The sequence below is a fragment of the Zeus faber genome (genome assembly GCF_960531495.2).
Source record: "Zeus faber genome assembly, chromosome: 18".
NCBI classification, from domain to species: domain Eukaryota; kingdom Metazoa; phylum Chordata; class Actinopteri; order Zeiformes; family Zeidae; genus Zeus; species Zeus faber.
The window spans coordinates 8,307,075-8,327,664 of record NC_137210.1 but is presented as its reverse complement, the minus strand read 5'-3'; the positions used below and the strand labels follow the sequence as shown (position 1 = coordinate 8,327,664).

General features: G+C 46.9%; 1 protein-coding gene across 1 annotated transcript; it reads right to left on the bottom strand.

Moving 5' to 3' along the window:
- Positions 1–1,159: 1,159 nt before the first annotated feature.
- fhip1b (FHF complex subunit HOOK interacting protein 1B) lies at positions 1,160–18,340 on the bottom strand (the record flags this gene model as incomplete). Its single annotated transcript, XM_080019414.1, has 11 exons — positions 1,160–1,473; positions 2,071–2,233; positions 3,418–3,596; positions 4,287–5,738; positions 6,130–6,299; positions 7,144–7,223; positions 7,542–7,709; positions 8,517–8,762; positions 14,788–15,018; positions 15,479–15,883; positions 18,212–18,340. 11 exons carry the CDS (start codon positions 18,338–18,340, stop codon positions 1,160–1,162), a joined length of 3,537 nt encoding a protein of 1,178 aa, XP_079875540.1.
- Between the last annotated feature and the right edge of the window lie 2,250 nt (positions 18,341–20,590).

Genomic DNA, 20,590 nt, shown 5'->3' with positions numbered 1-20,590 from the left:
AAAACAGACGACAGAACCAGATGAGGAGATGTTGTTGATGTTGATTGGAAAAAAAAAAAAAAAAAAAAAAAACAAGAAACAAAAGTGAGAGACGTCAAAACAGTCTTTCCAGGAGAGGGCGTGTGTTGGGGTTTGTTTTTTTTTTCTTTTTGTTTTTCTACTTATGTTCATCTTCCATTTTCCACCGCCCCCCGCCCGCCCTCTTGGCCGCCAACGACGCCCTCTCCGAGACAATGAGGTGATGCGTTTTGTAAATTAAAAACGAGAGGGAAAAAATAAAAAAAACAGACCAAAATGGTGCCTCCAAGGTTATTGGCGATCCCGAATCTGTGTTGTTTAATAGTCCTTAATGGAGTACAAGACAATAATAATAATAATAATAATAATAATAATTTTAAAAAAAATCAGCTTGTCCGTGAGTTGGTGTGATGCCATAGCAAAGAGCGCATCCTCGACAGCCAAGCCAAAGCTGATTGGATCATTTGGGGAAAAAAAATAGAATAAAAGTGATTGAACAGCCTGCGTTGTCTTGTACTGCTTTTCTTCCAAAAGAGAAATATTTTTGGTTGTGGTTTTAAATTTTCTATACAACCGCCCCAAAAAAAACAAAACAAAAAAACAAAACTTCACAATCACCAGAGAACGCTCACCTTGAGCTTGTAAGAGACAGAGAGTGCACACTAGCACCAAGTATGTGCAGCTATTTCCCTTTACCTGCGGCTTTTACGTTGCCAAACTAACCTATGGCATGGCGTGTGTATGTACAAGCTCCCAACTCTAGAGAATATACAAAGGTTTTCTATATATAGTATACGTACATTATTCCTATATACATGATATGCACAGTGTGAGGAGTTCTGCCGTCCCACTCCTCCTTATAAATGTATCCTATACTCGCTCTAGGAGTGAAATGTGATTAATTTTGTGAATTTGATTTCTCCATTCGGTCACGTCCAATCTATCCTTAGAAATGCTGTGACCCAAAAATGAAATAAAACAAAGAGTGTTTCAGTGCTCCAGTCTGCCCTCAGGTGGCGGCAGTATGTCAGTGCACATTCAAAGGTCAAGGAAGAGTGCGACTCCAATAATGCTCGACCACTGAAGCTCGGCCGACTCACACACACACACACACACACGCGCGCACACACACATGCACACCCTATTCCTCTGCCCCCTGGCTGTGCGTGAAGGGCACGGCGACGGCGTGCTCCTGCGCCAGGGCGGCCAGCTCCTTGAGGAACTCGCAGAAGATGACGGCGCAATAGACGGCGTTCTTCACGCGCAGCGCCTCCGCCTGCCTCTCTAGCCCGGAGGCCCCGGCCCCGCCGGCCCCGCCGCGGAACAGCGCGCTGTGCAGCGACTGGCCGCCGTCGCGCACGTGCGCCAGCGCCAGCTGGGCGGCGTGACGCGCGCGCGTGGGGCTGTTGGTGTGCCGCAGGATCAGGTCGCCCAGGGACGGCTTCCGACTCTTCACTGGAAGGGGGAGGGGGAGAGTGGAACGTTGGTTGAAATCGTTTTCACATAAAAAGCACCAAAACGAATCAAAGCAAAGACTTTGCGACCGTTTATTTCTCATCCACGTTTCTCAGAACATGGTCACATAACATGGAGGAGGTGACTGGGTGTCCCTGCCAGGGTTTTATCGTACTGGCTGCCAGATGCTAATGACCACAAATAAGCAGCATATGACAGCTATCTTCTCCCAAACTATCCCACCACGCACGCACACGCACAGGCACACACGCACAGGCACACACACGCACAGGCGCGCGCACACACACACACACACACACACACACACACACACACACACACACACACACACACACATATATCTGTACTACTGCCAGGGCCCATATTCAGTTATTACTGGGCCCAGTAGGCCCAGATGGCACAATTCCCCCACCAAAAGAGATCTACTCAAATGGGAGTCTCCTTGGCTGCATTATTAATTTCTCGCTGCCTCATTCGGGCACACACTGGCGCTTGGCGAAGAGACTGTCGGGCTGGGCTCGCTGATCTGGGCTCGCCTTTTTGGACGCTCGTCGTCTGAGTGACGTGCTCGCTCACCCAGGGAGTCGGAGCGCCGCAGGGTGGGGACGGCCATCGGCGAGTCGGACCAGTCCACCTTGCTACGGGCGGCGAGGTAGCGCTGGGCTTTCCTCAGCATGGCGGGGAAGTCCTCGTGGGAGGCGGCGAACATCTCGATGCGGTTCTTGACAGAACCTAAAACCTGGAGGGGTGGCCATGAGAAATTAGTTTTTTAATTGTCATGCAAATCAATATAAATGAATATACAACTGAAATGTTGTTGTTTATTTGAAGCCATTACCGTAGTATATGTATGCCTATAAAAATGTAAAAATGTGCAGTCTTCCGATAGATGGATTTTTAGATTTTTGAGCTGGTGGGGATATTTGTCCGTCGGAGCGTGGCGTTCTTTTTTTGGCGTTCATATCGACAGTTTGCTGACCACAAACTATGCCGGTTTCTTGGGAAAGGCGGACCCCACCACCGACAATGAAAAGAGCAAATTGAGGCGCACATGCATAAATGCAAAACACATGAAATGGCTGTTTATTATAAAATGGCAGCTAAAAAAACTTATCAAATAAACTTTGGATTGCAATCTTAACAATTTTTACGAAAAGAGCCAGCAGTCAGCTCATATAATTGGCTTCGGGCGATCATGTTATAATTGTTGACAGCTCTGGTTTTAAATGTATCCGTCCAGCTGCCTCCTTTTTATGTATTGTTCAGTCCTCAAAAGACAGCCACAGGAGGAGGTGACCAGGTCTATTCTGACCATGTGAGGCAGAGGGCAGTAGTGCAGTGGTATGGAAGTGGGTCAGCTTCTCACACATTAATACATACATCATGGAGCTCCCTTCCTTTAGATCAGAGAGTGGATACATAGAGCAGGGTGGGGCGTTGGTTCCACCAGAGAGGAAACGCACCTCGTTCAAAACTGACCAAAACAGCTTAAAACGTAGAACACAGGATCTCAAATTCTTCAATGGATATGAGATACCTTGGATGTTTAAAGGGATAATAGGACTAATAGGATAGGATGTTTAAAAGTTGTTTTATTTACTGACAGGTTTATTGTACGTTCATCTTTCTGCTTCACTCCATTTAATTTTATTGGACTTTATCGGATATTATTGGATAATATTGCATTTTTTCCAGGTATTTTTCATATTTTTCATTTTTGATTGTTTTTCTGTTATTTAAGGTTGTATCCGTTGTTTATCATTAGGTTTAGTGTATATTGGCATATTATTTTTTTGTCACAGTTGATCGTTAGGTTTATTGTATATTTTCCAAGTTTTCCATTTATTGCCATTTTCTTTATTCACATGTTTTTAAGCTACAACAGCACTTCTGCAACAAGCTCCTGTGAAGGTTGGCTCCCACCTGGATCAGCGACTTGACGCTGGGCTGGAAGACCATGTTGGTGTTGAGCAGGAAGGAGCGCAGCAGGGGCTGAGGGTAGCAGGCCAGCTGGGCCACGATGCCGGTCAGCAGAACGTTGACGTACAGCGAGTTCTGGAGCATGTTCTCCAGCTTGGCAAACAGAACCACCATGAACGGACCTGGGGAGGGGAGGTGATGGGTTACAGGCTTTGAGGCACAGTACATTTCCACCGCACAGAGAGCAAGCGCAGTAGGACTACAGAGAAGGTAAACTGGGGCAGGAACAATTATCTCACCGCCACAAGCCAAGATCAAATATTAAAATGGTGACTTGTGTGTCTCATTGTTCTGACTGTTCTGTTCTGTTCTGATTAATTGTTTTTGTACAATCAAAGTTTTCTTTGCTTTTCTTTTTTAGAGACGGATCAAAATGCATAAGGGGTCATTTCAGTCACATTTAAAAAAAAGTTAAATCAATTGCAAAATCCCTCACATTGACCCAGTTTGTCTGCAGAAGTTTCAACGTGCAGCCAATAAGCTTGCAGCGTGATGCGGGCACAGCGTTTGCCAACCCTAAAAATACAGACAATATAAGTAAATTAAAATTTTCTCACAACTGTAAATCAGAAAAAAGTTACATAGTCTGTAAAGATCGCCTAGAAGTTGACCAACTTCTGACTGCTAAAAATGCTGATGACGTTAATTTCGTGGTATCAATTTTTCTTCTAATAGTGTACTTTTCGGAGGAAGTTTGGGGGTGGGTTGGCGGTTAGTCAACCCCCTGTTACAATCCTGTCAGCTGTTGTGAGTTGTACTCACTACTTCACGACCAGTGAAAACAGCACGGATAAAACACGGCCGACTCTCACCTGTGTAGGGCTGAGCGGCAGGCTGGCCCAGGGCTCGAGCAGGACTGCAAAGGCCGACGACGGAACACTCCGCATCCGTCCCCACGGTGGTTGGGTAGGTTTTTGGCGGCGAGGGCGGCGGGGGCTCCTCCTCCTGCCGTACGCAGGGTGGGGCCTCCCTCGCCTCCTCCGGCTGGCGGGGCGCTCGGCTCCGCTCCCGCACCCGCTCCTCCAGCTCGCTCAACTCCTGCGTGAAGGCCTCGATGCTGATGCCCTGGCCGTTGGAGTCCCCGGGGAGCCGCTGCTCCTCCGGAGCTTGCTCCAGGAGCTCCTCGATCAGCTTCTCCACCGACTGCGGCCCCTGGTCCCTGAGTGCCGGAGAGACACGGCCGGAAAGACACAGAAGAGGGCCGCGAGGGTTGGAGCCCTCAGCCGTGGGCAGGGCGCCATCCAATGCCGGCTGGGTGTGGGAGTTCTGAGGGGAGAGCTGGTCGGAGCGAGGGGGCATGTCATCGCTGATGTCGCCATTGTCCTCGCAGGGTCTTTGCACGGGCGGGCCGCTCTTTTTCGAGGGGCGGGGCACCAGGGACCCATTCTGATTGGAGTTTTCATCCAGATGCCGCTGCTCCCCCAGGTCCCGCTTGACCTTCTTCACCTCCATCCCTCTGTCCCTACTGTCCGAGCATGCTTCTGCCCGCCCAGCCGACCCGTTGAACACGGCTGGGTGGGAGAAGGTCATGGCTGAGCTTGGAATGCGGGGGGCCGAGGACGAGGGGTGGGCGCCGGCAAGGGAATCGTGGGATGATGGGGCGGGCGGGAGGAGGGGGGGCACAGGTTTGAGGAGGGGCTCTTCTCTCTGCAGGCTGCGTTTCTTGGAGCGCGGTGTGAGGCTGATGCAGTTATTTTTACCGATGGTGACGTCCCACTCCCCGCTGTCGCGCTCAGAGCTGCTCCACTCTGAGCGCGCCGCGGCCACCACCGCCGCCCTCCGCTGGCCCGGCGGGGTGCCGCCGCCGCCACCGCCACCCCCCCCTGCCTGCTGAAAGGAGAAGTGCTCTGTGAACATGGACAGGGAGGGGTTGGAGGTGTACGGCGGCGGCGGCAGGGGGACCGCGCTTGGGGAGGGGTTTTCTCCGTCATAGGGGGCCGACCAGTCGCAGCAGGCCCAGGAGCAGAGCTCGATGCCACGCCGGGCGTCACGCAGGTACTCTAGGTAACCTGACTCCCAATCCAGGCACTCCGTGGAGACCTGCTGCTGGTGCATGGGGCTGTCGGGAGAGAGTGGGTGGGGGACGGGAGATGTGCTTCCGCGGGGGGAGGTGGGGGCAGGCTCGGCGCCGGTCGGGGTCGTGGAGCCGGCCCCACCTCCCGACACGCCGCCACTGCTCTGCTGACGGATAAAGAGGGCCAGCCGGGACGGAGTGCTGGGGCGGGGCTGGACGGCCGGGGACTCTGCGCTGGGGCTGTTCATTACTGCGCGTACACACAAATCACACACTTCAGCGTACAAGTGAGTCTGATAATCGGAAGTATGGCATCAAATTAAGTCTCAAAAATTGCGAGCGCACAGAACAGCATCCACAAACGGAAATCCAGTATTTGTGAGCAGAAAACCATCCTCCGTGAGCATTTCTGTAGAAATGTGCGAGCACGGGCTATAACGAGTGCGAGTCGGACCCTCCCTACGCGCTCCCAATTTCTCAAAACTTGCTCAATCTAAGTCGCGCTTGTCATAGCCCCGTGCTCGCGGGACCGCATTAGTGCACGTGGAGCAGGAGGATGGTTTTCTGCTCGCGGAAACTGTTCTGTCTGCTCAACCAAATCAAAGATTAGCAGCAATCTTCCCGCAGCACACGCAGCATACCTTTTCCCCAGAATGCCGCATCGTCCTCCCGTTCGCCAGGCAGCGCCGGGCTGAGGCGGCAGCACTCTGGGATGAGAGAGAGGAACTTGTCCGCCGACTTCCCGTATATATCGGTCTCCCTGACGGCACGACGCTGACTCAGCATGACATGGGTGCAGGGCAACAGATACCTGGGCGGGGGGGTTAAATACACAGTGAGCAACAGCCACTGTACATACAGTAATAAGCTAATAAGTAATAATTCATATTCATCATTTATACCCTTTATGCCCATAACAATAAATTATCCTTTGCTTAGTAGAGCCTGGTCGATATATCGGCCATCATTTGACTTTTTTGACCACATCGATGTGTCCAGATTTTTAAATAAGTATAATAAACCAAAAACAAGACCTGATTATTTTTTGTTCTGTACACATCTGTTTTACACTACTTTTAAGTTACTCACCAAAATAAGTGCAAAAGTCTGACTACGCATTATAAATCCATCCACGCTTGTTTAGACTTGTGTTTAGACAGGGCTTTCCAAGCAGGAAGTTCATGCTGCGTCCATGGGGAACTCTGAAAGGTTATTTGTTTCGGAATTGATGATGCATTCACTGGAACCAAACTTCAATGTCATTTAATAGCATCTTTTACATTTTTTTCTTTAAAAAATTCTTTGTGTGTTTATTTTTATTTATTTGTTTGCTTATAAGTTAAATGTTCCCAAGTATAGAAAGTCTAAATTCTTATTGATTTGATTTTCTTTATTACTATTTTTTTTTTTTTATATCGGCCAAAACATCCGTAATTGGTGGGTTGTTGTTTGTTGTTTTCATTTTTTTAAATGTCTGTGGAAAAACGCACCAAACCTGACCAGAACAAATTCATAGTATACGTAAATACGTAAAGTCCCTCTGATTCAGACAATGTGTAAGAGTCACAGTTTGTTTATTTTCTCATTTCAGATCACACTCTTTCCTCGTTGCGATGCACGAGGGAAATGAGACAAAAAGGTGGATGCAGGACTACCTGAGAACGAGCTGTAGCATGAGGTCTTCACAGTTGAGGGAGAGCAGCGTCCTGAAGAGGCTTAAAGACACCATGCAGAGCTGCAAGACACAGGGAGAAATGACCGTCACAGCATATTCGTGGATTATACTGAACAATACTGTAAAAGTGTCTAAGTGAGCGTTCCAAAATATTTTGGTTTGAAGTCCTGAAAATATGACTCCACCACTGCCTAAAATAAATAATGTGGGCACTCTATCTGTTCAGCTCCGATTTGCATTTTTACCCACGCACTCAAGCTTGTTTAGATTCCCATTTGGTACTCTTACATATAAACACACGCACACGCACACACACATACACGCACACACAGACGTGCACACACACACACACACACACACACACACACACACACAAACCCGTGAATTGCTGCTGATGCGCGTGAGCAACGTGTCCAAGATGGTGTCGTTGTCGTGGCGATGCAGCAAGATAAAGCGCAGGAAGGTTTTGAGGAGGGCCTTCTCTGTGATGCTGCGCAGGAACAGGTCCAGGTAGGCTGTGCTGGCGATCATCTCGTCCACCGAAGACTGGACGCCACGACAAAGACAGCAGGGAGTGAAGGGAGGTGAATCACATGGTAAAGGGAGAGAAACAAGCAGGACGCATTTCAGAGGCAACAGGGATTTTAAAAAAAGCAAGACATTAAACCGGGAAAGAGAGGGAAAAATGTCAAGTTTCAACTCTTTCATACATAAGATAATGTCCATAATGAAAACAGGCACTGGCCACCGATGAGTGAATTTCTTCAAACATGGTGCACTCAGCGAGATGCTCGCTTTGTAAGAAATGCTTTCATGCATGCGAGTATTAAATTACACAGAGCCTTCTCCCAAATATCCAAAGTCTGCAAGCAAATCACTTTCAATTGATACAGTTGCCCATAACAGACTTTTCTAGTGTAGCTGTGAGGCTGTGGTGGGGCTTTTTTCATTGTGTAGTTTACAAGCAGAGTTCTAAATGCTTTAAATCCTGTATTTCATGCCCGGCTACAGTGCGGGAAAAAAAAACTCCCCCCAGGAGTGCCATATCCATAAATCTGCCAATACCTGTTGACGTAAAAAGGGGTCCACTTCTGCATGCTCAGAACATTTTGGATGTTAGTTAAGAGGCAGTCTGGTGTCTGCAGGTATCAGCTCAAGCTCAAACACTGATTCCAAATGTGATCATTCCCTATGTGCAATTCCATTGAGGGCATCCCTCCTGTTCGATGTAACAATTCTGCAGGTTTGTTGCAACTTAAAATACCACCTTACTTCCACCCACAGTGCCTCTGTGAAAGACGTTTCATTGTCGCATCCTTCTCTACGAGGGCTCTTCTTTTGGTGGTTGCTCACCTTGTGCAGCGCGGGGCCCATGACGGGCACCAGGAAGCCGTTGTGGAGGTAGTCCAGGAGCTGGGAGCGGACCAGGGGGTGGGCCACCTGCACCACGGCGTTGCAGAACTCCAGGGAGTTCATGAACAGCACCAGGGACGAGACGCCCATCCAGTCCTCGCGGCGCAGGGCGTGCCAGTCGTCGCCCCGCACCTCGATCTTCCTGGGGAGTGAGGAGTAGAGGGCGCTGAGGCCCGTGGCCAGAACCTGGAGGCGGGGAAGCCCAAAATGCTCAGTTCCTCAACGGCAGAGCGCAACACAACTGAGAAACTAAAATTGAAATCAAAGATCTGTACCATTGACTGGTAGATAAACTCTAATGGCACCCAGGACTGGCATGTAGTGCTTTCAGCACTTCCGATTTATTGAGGAAAAACAAGTATAATGAATGAATAAATAAAATAACTAATAAAATAATAGAATAACTCATAATAAAATAACTAATTCCTTTCAGTTGGTGCGGGCACGGTGCACTACAACAAGAGATACCTTTGACCGCTTGTACTGAGCAGATTTTTATTTAACAGTGTTAAGAAGGAATGGGCCCAAGGTCGCGGGCGCTGATCTCTGGTTGCAGCCAGAAGACGTCCACGTTACTGCCAGACTCAAATAGTATTCTTCTGCTGTGTAACTCCCTTGTACGAGGCAACAATGTCTGCCCACCCACACAAACACACATACTGTACATGCGCTGGAGTTTGTGGGCGAGATCATTCCATTCTCCACGAGATACAAAGCACGACATGCACTGTATGAGAGAGAGAGAGAGAGAGAGAGAGAGAGAGAGAGAGGAATTCCACCGAGAGACTCTCCCCTACTCTTCAGAATGACACATCACCACTGGGATGGCAGGCAGGACGGCCAAGCAGCAAATCTAAGCCAAGGCGAATCCAACCAAGCAACAAGGCCATCACATTCAACCTCCAGCACAACATTAAACACCCCAACCTGCCGAGCGCACGCACGCGCACACACACTGAGCACATTGCACAGCTGTTCCTTCTCCCAAATAGCTTCATATATTGTCATTTATTGAAGAATATTTGCTGTAGTGTTTTCTCTAAACTGGCTCACATTATCTTAATGGCCCTGACGTGTTATGTGCTCCCTTGTAGACGGCCGACGATCACGTCTCACATTTGTCTTACTTAGCTCGCCCAATTTTCAACTGCGTGCTGTGACAACCATTCTCCTCACGAGGATCATTAAGGTTTCATTTAATCTGATGCGATCTCTGACAGGCATAATGCAGAGAGGATGAACACAATTAGGCACAGCCACGCGGGCGGTGCGGCTGCCAAACCAGGGTCGCGGGTGTAAATTTTTTTTTCTCTTCACGATGTGAATATGAACATTGCATATTTTAGATGCAACCATGAACCATGGAATTCTAGTGCTGCGTTCTTAAAGGGTAGGTTTGTCGTTTTTCTAACCTAGGCACTATTAAAATGTGAGTTGTATGCATAGTTTATAACTGTTCATCAAACTGTGCATTTTATCAGGTTTTTCAGGGTTTTATTGACTCTTTTGCACGTCTGCAAATTAACTACATCTATGACAGACACGGAAGGAATATTTTGAAAGGAAAGGAATATTTGATGTTGTTTTTATTGTTTGTTTTTTTACTTTGCCCCATTGGACTGCATTTAAACACAGTGAGAGGCTCTGGCAGAGTGTAAATGATGGATACCAACATTTTAATAGGGCCTGGGTTGAAAAATAACACACCTATCCTTTAAGTTAAATCACGTGCTGTTTGTAATGTTGATTACCAAGTCACTGGGCTTATAGTAACACACACACACACACACACACACACACACACTATCCATCATGAGCGCACACATCTTGACAGGCTTTTTAATTTTGGTGGCTGTTAGAGAGCCAACGCGGCCTAGGAAGTAATACGGTGTTGACTTGCTGCTGCGTGTGTTTGTTTGGACCTCTAGCTCTTCAGCAAGATGGTAAACATGAGCAATCCTGCCATCAGGGGAGGTCTGGATACACGGCACATTTTATCCATTGGCTTTGAACGGTGCCTTACGCAACATGAGATGCTGTGCCCAAGTCTTTTGCGTTACAGACTTGAACAGTAAATGAAGTGAAAACATGGCGAAAACGTCCAGGGGAGGTCGCCAGGCAACCAACAGAAAGGAGAGGGTTCCTTCAACCCACCCCGATGCCAACCCCGGCTAAAGCAATGTCCAAGTGAAAGTCAGCCTAACCACTCGGAGGTGAGATGAAAGCAGCGTGTTTCTACTAAAAGAGGCATTCCCTGGTGTGGTAAGAGAAGCGACTGGAGGGCCCCTGTGGCAAACACAGAGCCAATACAGATCAAGGACAAGGACACTAACATGTTTTGGTTTTTTTGGGACAGAAAATGCTGCTGGCAAAAAAGAGATAGGGACTTAAAAATGATTAGGGGTTTTATCAGAGGCTTTGAATCGGATTGAACATCATGAGCAGGCATGCCCTGGGGGTCGTGAGAACACACTATATGCAGGGTCGTAAGGAAATAGACAAGAGACAAACAGGGCATCGTGTTTGTCATCTCCGGTCGGGATGGTATTTACATTTAGTCATTTAGCAGGTATCGTCGTGATCTTGTGGCGATACGTCGTATCATGATGAGAAGACGTCCAAAAATGCGTCGTATTGCAGCCGCGTATAAGTAGTTCATAGGCAAAAGCCTATATTGCGATATATAATGTAATAAATTATTCAACCACCACAGAGTTATATATCATAATAAAAAAATAAAAAAAAACAGTTTGCGTCAGCCCACAGAACAGCAGGGCTGCAACAGCAAGAGCCGCGGGGGCCAGCATTTGGGCCTTGATGGCACCGCTGTCATTCCCTCTATGTGTTAAGTAGGTCAGACTCCAGCTCATAAATTATTCTGTGTGTGTTGGTGTGTGTGTGTGTGTGTGTGTGTGTGTGTGTGTGCGTTGGGGGGGGCAGGCACGGGGCCGGAACCAGCTCAGCGCAAAGGTACAGGTAGATGAGAGAGTGAGCGAGCGAGAGGAGAGAACATCAACCGCAAACACAAATCGACACGCACTCACAGCAAACAAACACTGACATTAGACACCGCACTGTAACACTCAGTCAAAGAGGAAGATTACTCGTTCATCACTTATTTCATGTTCGGCTGGCTCCCTTGGAGCATTTTCTTAGTAAATGTGATCAGCCGATGAGGTTCACTGAGCAAAATAGAATTTCTCTTTTCCATGTAAATAGACCAGACATTCTGCTCTGTAACACAACTGCAATAACCAAAAAGATAAAATGAAGCTCTAAACTCTTTGCCATTGAAAAATGAACGATCAATGATGGTCCAAAATGGATGCATCATTTCAGCATTGCAAGTTTTATTTGCAGGACAGGGATAAAATAACTGCTATCTTTAAAACAAGATCTCTATCAAAGGTGATTGGTCATGAAGTTGAAGCAATGGCGTATTTGGGCGTCATTCCTTCACATGTGACGTAGATGTGAAGTTTAACTAATGAACTGGAAATGGATCTTGGATAACGGAAATTGGATAACGATAAAATGGATAACGGAAAATTATTCCAAGTCTACAAGACTTGGAATAAAACAATAAATTCAAGGTTGGAGAAGTGGGCCGGTTCCAATGAGTAGCATTGGGAGTCTTGAGACTTGCAGCGAAGCTCTGTTTGCATTGAGATGGTATTTAAATCTAGAAGGAACAGTCAAGATCTTAATGCTCTACTTCCAGCAACATATTTTGATATCGGACAAATAGTTTCCCTTTTTCCGGCTCATACTTATCAAAGCCATTTTTTTATATCAAGCAAAGGACACTTAAGTGTCCTTATCTGTATTTAGCCTGTGACTCGAGGTGGGAAATGAATGGGAAAAAAGCACACGTCAAGCCACAAGATACTTAATTGAGGTCAAGAGCACATTAGGATGACAGAAAGAAGGGCTGCACAATTTATCAGAATCGCTACGATCATATTGGCCTCCACAATTAATTTATCGTGGCTGGGGATGTTTGGTATCTTTCTTCCCCAATTGATCCGCTATCTGCGCCGTCTCAGTGTTCGATTCACAAGCGATATTGCGCTAATGATATGAACATGTGCGAACATGCTATTAAAGTTTTGCTGCTAAGTGCAATTTGGCCTTGTTTATCGTCTGATCGCGATTATCCATGTGGCAAAGGAAATAACCCGTATGTCAGCGAGAGCCTGATGAAGGCACCGTGGAGTGCGCACACACACAGGAAACGAGCACGCACAGTGGAGCGTAAATACGTATTGGAGTCTCCATTTACGCCACTGCTCTACACAGGCCTGTTTTATGAATTATGAGTCTTAAATAAATATAACATTTCAAATAATTGTTGCTCAGTAGTTTTTTTATTTTTTTTTCATTTCAAGTGAAAAAGTCAAATTGTTAGGAAATCCTTGGGGCTGCTGCGCCCGGGGTGGGGGGGCTGTTTTTATTCTTGCAAAAAACCTGCAGGTGTAATTAATGGACCTTCTTGTTTGGGATAAATTGTTTTTATTTGGTGCCATGTGGTGGCACTCTTTTTTTTGTAAAATGTTATTTAGCCCTAAAAGTGAATTCAAGTGAAGAAAGTCCTATTTTTATTCAAGGATTTGCACATTTGAGTTTATTTATTTATACTGTACGTTTATAAAATACATTATTATTGGGAAGAGAGTTTTCTCTTTATTTACAAAGTGCAATAAATAACTTGTCTTCCCCAAATTGGATGAATAATCGTGATCACAACATTGAGCAAAGTAATTGTGATTATCATTTTAGCCAGAATCGGGCAGCCGTAACAGCTAATTTAAAGAGATGGGGAAGGTGATGTGTGTTTAGCTGAGTGTTTATCTATCAGAGTGCACCCACATCTGCTTCCCCTTCACTTCTTTATCAGACACCATCAGTGCTGCTTCAGCCTGTGGAGGGAAAGCTGAACACAACACAACACAACACACCACACCACACCACAACAAACACACACACACCCCCTGCCTGTCACCACAAACACCATCTCATTATAGATTTCATAACTTCTCATATCTGTGATATTACTGTTACCCAAGGAGGGATCTGTCTTCTTACGTTTAGTAAAACATAATTTGGGCACCCAAGGAGAACAAATAAGAAAAATAAATTATCCTTTGGCACAGGCAGACCTTTTCGCCTCGTGTTTTCACATTTAACAAGCCGGCTGTAGCTTGCAAAACCATTAGTGCACCTTGGGAAAGTGCAGAATCTTTTTGACGTCAATACACACACGTAAACACATTTGAACGACGCCTGTTTACCTTCCAGACTGAAAGGAGGCAAGGACTCAACTCCAGCCAAAAGTTAAAAAGCATTTGGCAGGCGGCAAGTTCTCCACAATATTCCTAACAAGCACAAGCCGCCCTCTCGGGAGGCGGGGGCAGGGTTTGCAGGTTTCGCAGAGTCCAGCCTTTAGGTTGTGAGACCTTCTAATTAGCGGCAGCATGAATGGATATCAGGCCACTTTCACAATGTCAATAAATATTTAACTGGAGATGATGTTCCCAACAGAATTTGGTCAGGCAATGGCAGGCAACGGTACTGCTCGCTGCCAGGAAGCAAACGAGGCTGCCAACAGCCAGTGTTTAGCTCCTGCCCTGCTAGATTGATAGCATTGTGAAGCACAGATGGCAATTTTATGCATAGAAATAGATGGCCTCCACTTAGAATAGCAGTATGATTTAGACTTGGTCCTCAGCTTGTATTCTCTTTGTGGTTATATGGCATCTGTTGACTCCGCCAAAGTGGATAGAAGTTGTAATGCAGTCGTACTGCGGTCCATTTCTCCGCTTCCTGTGCACTGACAAAATTTAGACAAAGATCTTGCTTTTTTTAATCTACAACTCACTACAACATGGGAGTTTGACATAAATTATTCATTGGGTGAGCTAAATTCCTGATTTTAATAATCAAAAGATCTGTAAACTGTATCTCAACACTCGTCAGCACCTTCACTAGGGATAACGGCAATTAAACATTCATCCAGGGGGGAGCCTTAGATCAACTAAGCCTGAGGAACAGCTCTCAGATCAGTATATAGTCTGCAGCGATTGGCCATCATAGCAAAAGAAAATGGTAATACCAGTACTGAAAACATCTAATGAACATTACATGTCAATCATCTCCAAAATACATACATTATGGACTAACCAGTTTTGGAGAAACTCCTAGGTGCACTCACCGGGCAAAAGTAGGAGTTCTCGGCTATGTAGCGAGCCACGGCCTCATGGCTGGCGGAGGCGGCCATGACCAACAGCAAGGCATCCCGGGCCTGCTGGCCGATGGCTCCATCGCGGTGGATGAACGGCACCAGGAGGGAGAAGATCAGCAGGTTGGTCGGACCCTGCTGGGCCGGCGCTGCCCGGAACAACATCTCCAGTACCACGGGCTGCCGTGCCATGGTCACACACACCTGGGGGGGAGGGGCAGAATATTTCCACTTCCACGAAAAATGTATGAGATTTATTTTCAATACAGAGCCCGTTTTCCTCTACCTACAAAGACACAAACAGGCAAGCGTGCAGCAGAGAAACAAACATGTGACACGACAGCCAATCGTACAGCAGGAGAGCCAGTGCTTTCTCCACTCTCTCCCCGGCCGCAGTGCATATAATCACAGACCAGCAGATTCGGGAACCCCGGATTACAGAACGTCGGAAATCTGTAATATGTACCCAACATGACTATGCTGCACCTTGTGTATTGCTGCCTGCACCTATATTCATTATTAGTTAATTGTTTATTATTATTATCAGTTATCAGTCGTAAACCATAATAATACCCTTGACTATAACTTCGGCATAAATATCTCAGACCGTGATATCCCTACTTCTTAGACAGTGTGCACAATTTCACAGCCACGGCTACTGTACCTGGTTGAGCAGCAGCACCAGGCTGTTCTCCAGGGCGAGGGGGCAGCCCAGCTGAGAGTCAGCACAGGCTCCCAGCAGGCCCAGCAGCGGCTGCAGGACGGACATGTGCTGCAGTAGAGGCTGCTGGGATTGGCCGATCAGCATCTCAAACAGTTTGAGCAACGCCCCCTGGCTGTCGGGGTCCAGGCCTCGGCGTAGGTGCCACTGGACCAGGCGGTCCAGAATGTTCTCAGTGACCACCAGCTCCAGGATGGGGCCCATGGGCGGCAGGCTGACTCCGCCCTCGGGCCCGTCAGCGGGCCGCTCCTCCGCCAGCAGGCACAGCATCTGGTCTGTGTGGTTCCTTACTGCGGTCAGGTCGTCACTGGAGGACGATGGCTCCCGCGGCTCCAATACCCAGGACACCTGGAGAAGGAAGGTTGCATCTATAAACAGTCTGTGGAGCACTGAAAGGAACAGGCGCCGACCAAAATGTCTCTGGACGCAATTGGACAGACCTACAACCAATTGTAGCAACCAAATCCTGTCATCCTAAAGTATGGAAAACACATGTTTCTTATCAACAAAAGCTTTTTAGAGGAAATATTAATCCAATTAGTTTAATACTGTTGCGATTCTACATCAGCGACAGCCATCTTGATAAGGTACGTCAACGGCGCTCCTCTGCATCGTCATCGTCGTATAAAATCCGCCCCATTTTAGACAGGTTGTGATTGGCCCGACCCTGGCAAAGTCGGGTGGAAATCTGTTTGAATGGGAGGGTGGCTAGACGTATTCTGCCGAGCAAATGAAACATGAGCTTGCAGATTCGTCTGATTCCCAGGTTATGAAAGCACCTCTTGTCAGCCTGCAAGATGAGGCAAGGTTGTTGTGCAATTCAACATAGGAATGTTTCAGAGTGCTGGAAGAAAGCTCCAAAGCAAATAAGAAGACAATGATGTTGAATGTAGGCTTTGGAGATAAGAGATCTGCCTGTAATCTCAGCTTGCAGTGTCTTGTGTGGTAATAGTACTGGCAGAAAGCCAGAGCCTATGAGGGAATAGTTCTGTCCTCAGTGGAAAGCTATTTAGCTAATGCCGCACAATGCCAGCGCATGCACACAGACACAGGCCTGTTCATAACATTATTCCATCTTCTAATATGCACTTAAAGCGAACTGAAATAGTATCCGCTCCCATCACTCAGATACACACACACACACACACACACACACAAAATCTATAATCACACAAACAATAAGAGGGACCATCAGTTCAGCTTGTAGCTCTGGTAGGGTCAAGAGGCGCAGAGCATTGATTTTTCAACAAGCCGGTAGTGAACAATGCAGCCGGATAACAGAGGGCTGTAAATAGAGACTCAAACCTTGGAATACAATATATATAAAGTCATGAATATAAAACCCTTGTAAAAGTAAGAAAAACGAGTAAACTGTAACTGAAAAGTGCTGCGAATCCCCCCCATACAACAAAACCCAGCGAGAATCTGAAATTCAAAATGACAATGCGACAGCGCTGGGCCGCGGGGCAGGAGAGGAGCAGTATTTCCCGAGCAGGAGGCTGCACTTCTTGATGATGTGGATCCATTAGTGGTCCAATCGAGTCCTTATGTAATAGTGCAGTAATAGTGCAATAGTAATAGTGCAATAGTGCAGCCAACTCCCTTCGCTAGGCTTGGGCCAATATGCGATAATGCGGAATAATGCGATATTGCCACCATAGATGATATTTTCAGTATTGAAATACCCCCCGTTAGTCTTTCGGACGGAGCGACGTACGGAGCTGATTCACTTGCGCACACGGAGAGGATGTACAGTTTGTGGTCGTATGTGTGCAGAAGGAAGCAGATGGAGGATTTGGATGTGGTGGTGCACGTGGCTTGGATGGTGATTAAGTTGCAGCACCGATGGCACAATCGAAGCGCGCACCAGCCATGGGGTGCCCGCGATTGGCGCGCAAAAAAACGTGTTTTTATTTTAGATGTAGGTTATTTTACTTTGCATACAGTATGCTTATGGAACAAACCAAGTGTGTACCGGACGGTACAGAACAAAACCGTGCGTAATGAGGAAATTTTCTCTGACTCACTCCCAGATCACTCCCTCTCTATCCGTTATGTGCAGAAAATAATCTTAACGAGTAGAAGGAGTCGTGCCATGTTCCTCCGTGCCCCGTCCCCAATCTGTTTTCAGTTGATTTATTTGGAGGAACAGGATGGGCTCTCCGTGTCGCTGTCTGTGATCGTGGCGCATGGAGAGCCGTGTCCAGGTCCAGACGATTCACACACATAAAAATATATTAATGAGCCCCCTTATTTATGATTCCCCATTGAAATGTTATCTCTGTGCATTGTGTAAGTTTCTATCGGTTTTACCCTGTTATTGTAATGCACACTGACTGACTGGTGAACTGGGGATCCTTTCCACATGCACGTTACGTCAATGCCCACACGCAACTTGCGATCCGCATTAAAGGTTCATCGGCTCTCCAAAGAAAACAAATACGGAGTGTTTTTATTGTAGATTTATTTATTGTAATGGAATGAAACAAAAAAAACAAAAAAAAACGCTGTGCGCAACCGTGCGTAATGGGAACATTTTCTCCGCCCCTGCCTACCCCTCCCAATCAACAACGATGATAATATCATGTATCATTGACTGAATCACAACATAAAATGTTGGATATTGCCCAAGCCTGCCTACCCCCCGCAACCCCAACCCCTGTCATTGCATCTCACCTGTCTCCAGTGGTTCTCAAAAACCATCAGGCAGGTCTCGGGGTCGGCGGTGCAGGGGCTGGAGGGGGCCACGCTCCTTCCCGTACGACTCCCCGGCCCCCGGGGATTCAGTCGGCTCAGCCAGCTCATGCTGGAGCCTGGTGGGCGGGCGTTGTGTTGAACTCACAGGCAAGAGAGGGAGCTGTGAAGCATGGAAAGGAAGGACGACAAGACGAAAGGGCGTGGGGGAGGAAGGAAGAAACAGAGGGTGGAAAAAAAGAGGGGAGAACAGGAAAGAAGACAAAAGGAAGAAGGGGGGAGGAGGGGGGGGATGGGGTAGCGGTCTATCTACCAGGAGCGTAAATAGATCGAGAGACGGAGGAGCAGGAGAAGGTGGGAGGGGGAGGAGGAGGAGGAGGAGGAGGAGGAGCAAGGCGGATCTCCTTGCGGTCGCTGGGCCGGGGAGCGAGCGCTCTCAGTGCCCGTCAGCCCCGCTCCGCTCAGATGCCGACTCAGAAGTGGCGCTTCCCCGCAGGGCAAGTGTCAGCTCTCTCTGCAGACCCTGTCATCCAGTCTGAAGCCGACACCACTCCATAGCCAGCTGGGGGTGGAGAAAAAAAAAAAAATTAAACCATTAGCGACAACATCTGGTGATCTCACCCTAAATTGTGTTCAACCTGGCTCGTGAAATAACCTTCATCAATGAACATTGCTTTCCCCAGGTTCACTCAAGTTTAGCCTAGAATGAAGGATTTCCAAATCAGATAAAATATGGATTATCCTAATGCAGTTTTTAACTCTACACCCGTGGCATTAAAGCACCCAAAAGTCAGAGTACGCCACTGACAATCAAGAGTGCAAAAGTCATACGACACAAAGTTTTTTTACCTGGTTAGTTTAAAAATGCAATGCCAAAGGAAATCGAATAATAATGTTTCCTCTATATTGGCTTTTACAACATTTCATTTGTATTCTATTCAATGCGTCTATTGTGGAGTGTGGAAAGACCTTCAAGCTAAAAGAAAAGCCAGACACGACGCAGAGGAAGACCATTCACAAAACAAGAGAGACCGGTCAAAAAATATGAAACCTACACTTCGGCAGCTGCCGTTTGCAGCACCATCTGTGCCTGAGTAGTGAGGTTAGGCTCTGAAAAGTTAAACCAAACCGACATCCTCTGAGCGCTGATAAGAGACAACAACAACAAAAATAAAAGCGTTACATAACAGGCAAGGAGCGGCTTGCGATTGGCACCCGCATGAAGGCATACAAATCGGCTTACAAATAAAAAAAAATAAAAAAATAAAAGTTAAAAAAAAAGGCAACCCGCTGCGAATTAGAGAGAAAGTGACCCTCACCATTTAAGCCAAAACGGCAGAAAGATAAAATATCTGACGTCAATAACCTTGTGTCGGATGTGTTGTGTCGGCTCTGTGATGACGACGGAGAGAGGCTACAGAAGACTGCGGTCCGTGTGACATGAAACACGCACACATTAGCCAATTCAAGGTGAGAGGAAAGATGACAGGGTAAATGTTCAAAACAGGACATAGACACGCACGCAAGCACGCACGCACGCAAGCACGCACGCACGCACGCACGCACGCACGCAGTCCGCCTCTTGCGCTGATTAACATCTCGAGCTTCAAAGTGACATCTCTGACACATCCTCATCTGTCGTCGGTGTGCAGCGCGGTGGGGCCTGCGCGGCCTCGCTGCGGTTTCTAAGCGGGCTTTAAGACATCATTGATGAATCATGGCCGCTATGAACGCCGCTATGAACCCCCCTCCCCCGCCTCACTGCGCCGGACACAAATGCATCATTCATTATGTGGGAGATGGCGGAATGGAAATGATCATTCAGAGTGTGAAAATTGAGCTCTAATGCGGTAGAGTTCATGTTAGGAAACATGGATTCGTAAAACGGATCACTTTCCTGGACCACAGTCTGGAAGAACAGGGAAAGACAACATTTAGACTACATCAATACTATCACTATTATGATATCATTATAAAGTGTCTTAGTATAGTATACATCTTATACTGTCTAAAGTGTCTTGAACCTAATATAGTCTCCAAGTTTTCAAGTCACCCAGTTTCAATGGCAAACCTTTTTTCTTTGCTTAATAGAAGGTTATGGTTCAATTTACATAGAACTATCCCAATTATTAAATAACCGCCTGATCAAAACTATTTGAACACAGCGTAATCTTTTTGTGAAATTGTTAGGATTCCACAATCACATGTTTCCACCCAGATTTAAGGGGGAAATTCTAAACCAATGACAGAAATGTTGCACCAACTAGGATCTGAATTAAGTGACTTTCCATCAGTTTTGTTGTAGAAAATGAACTGTCTACCCTCATTCTTATGTTCCAAACCTCAATGCTGATAAATGGC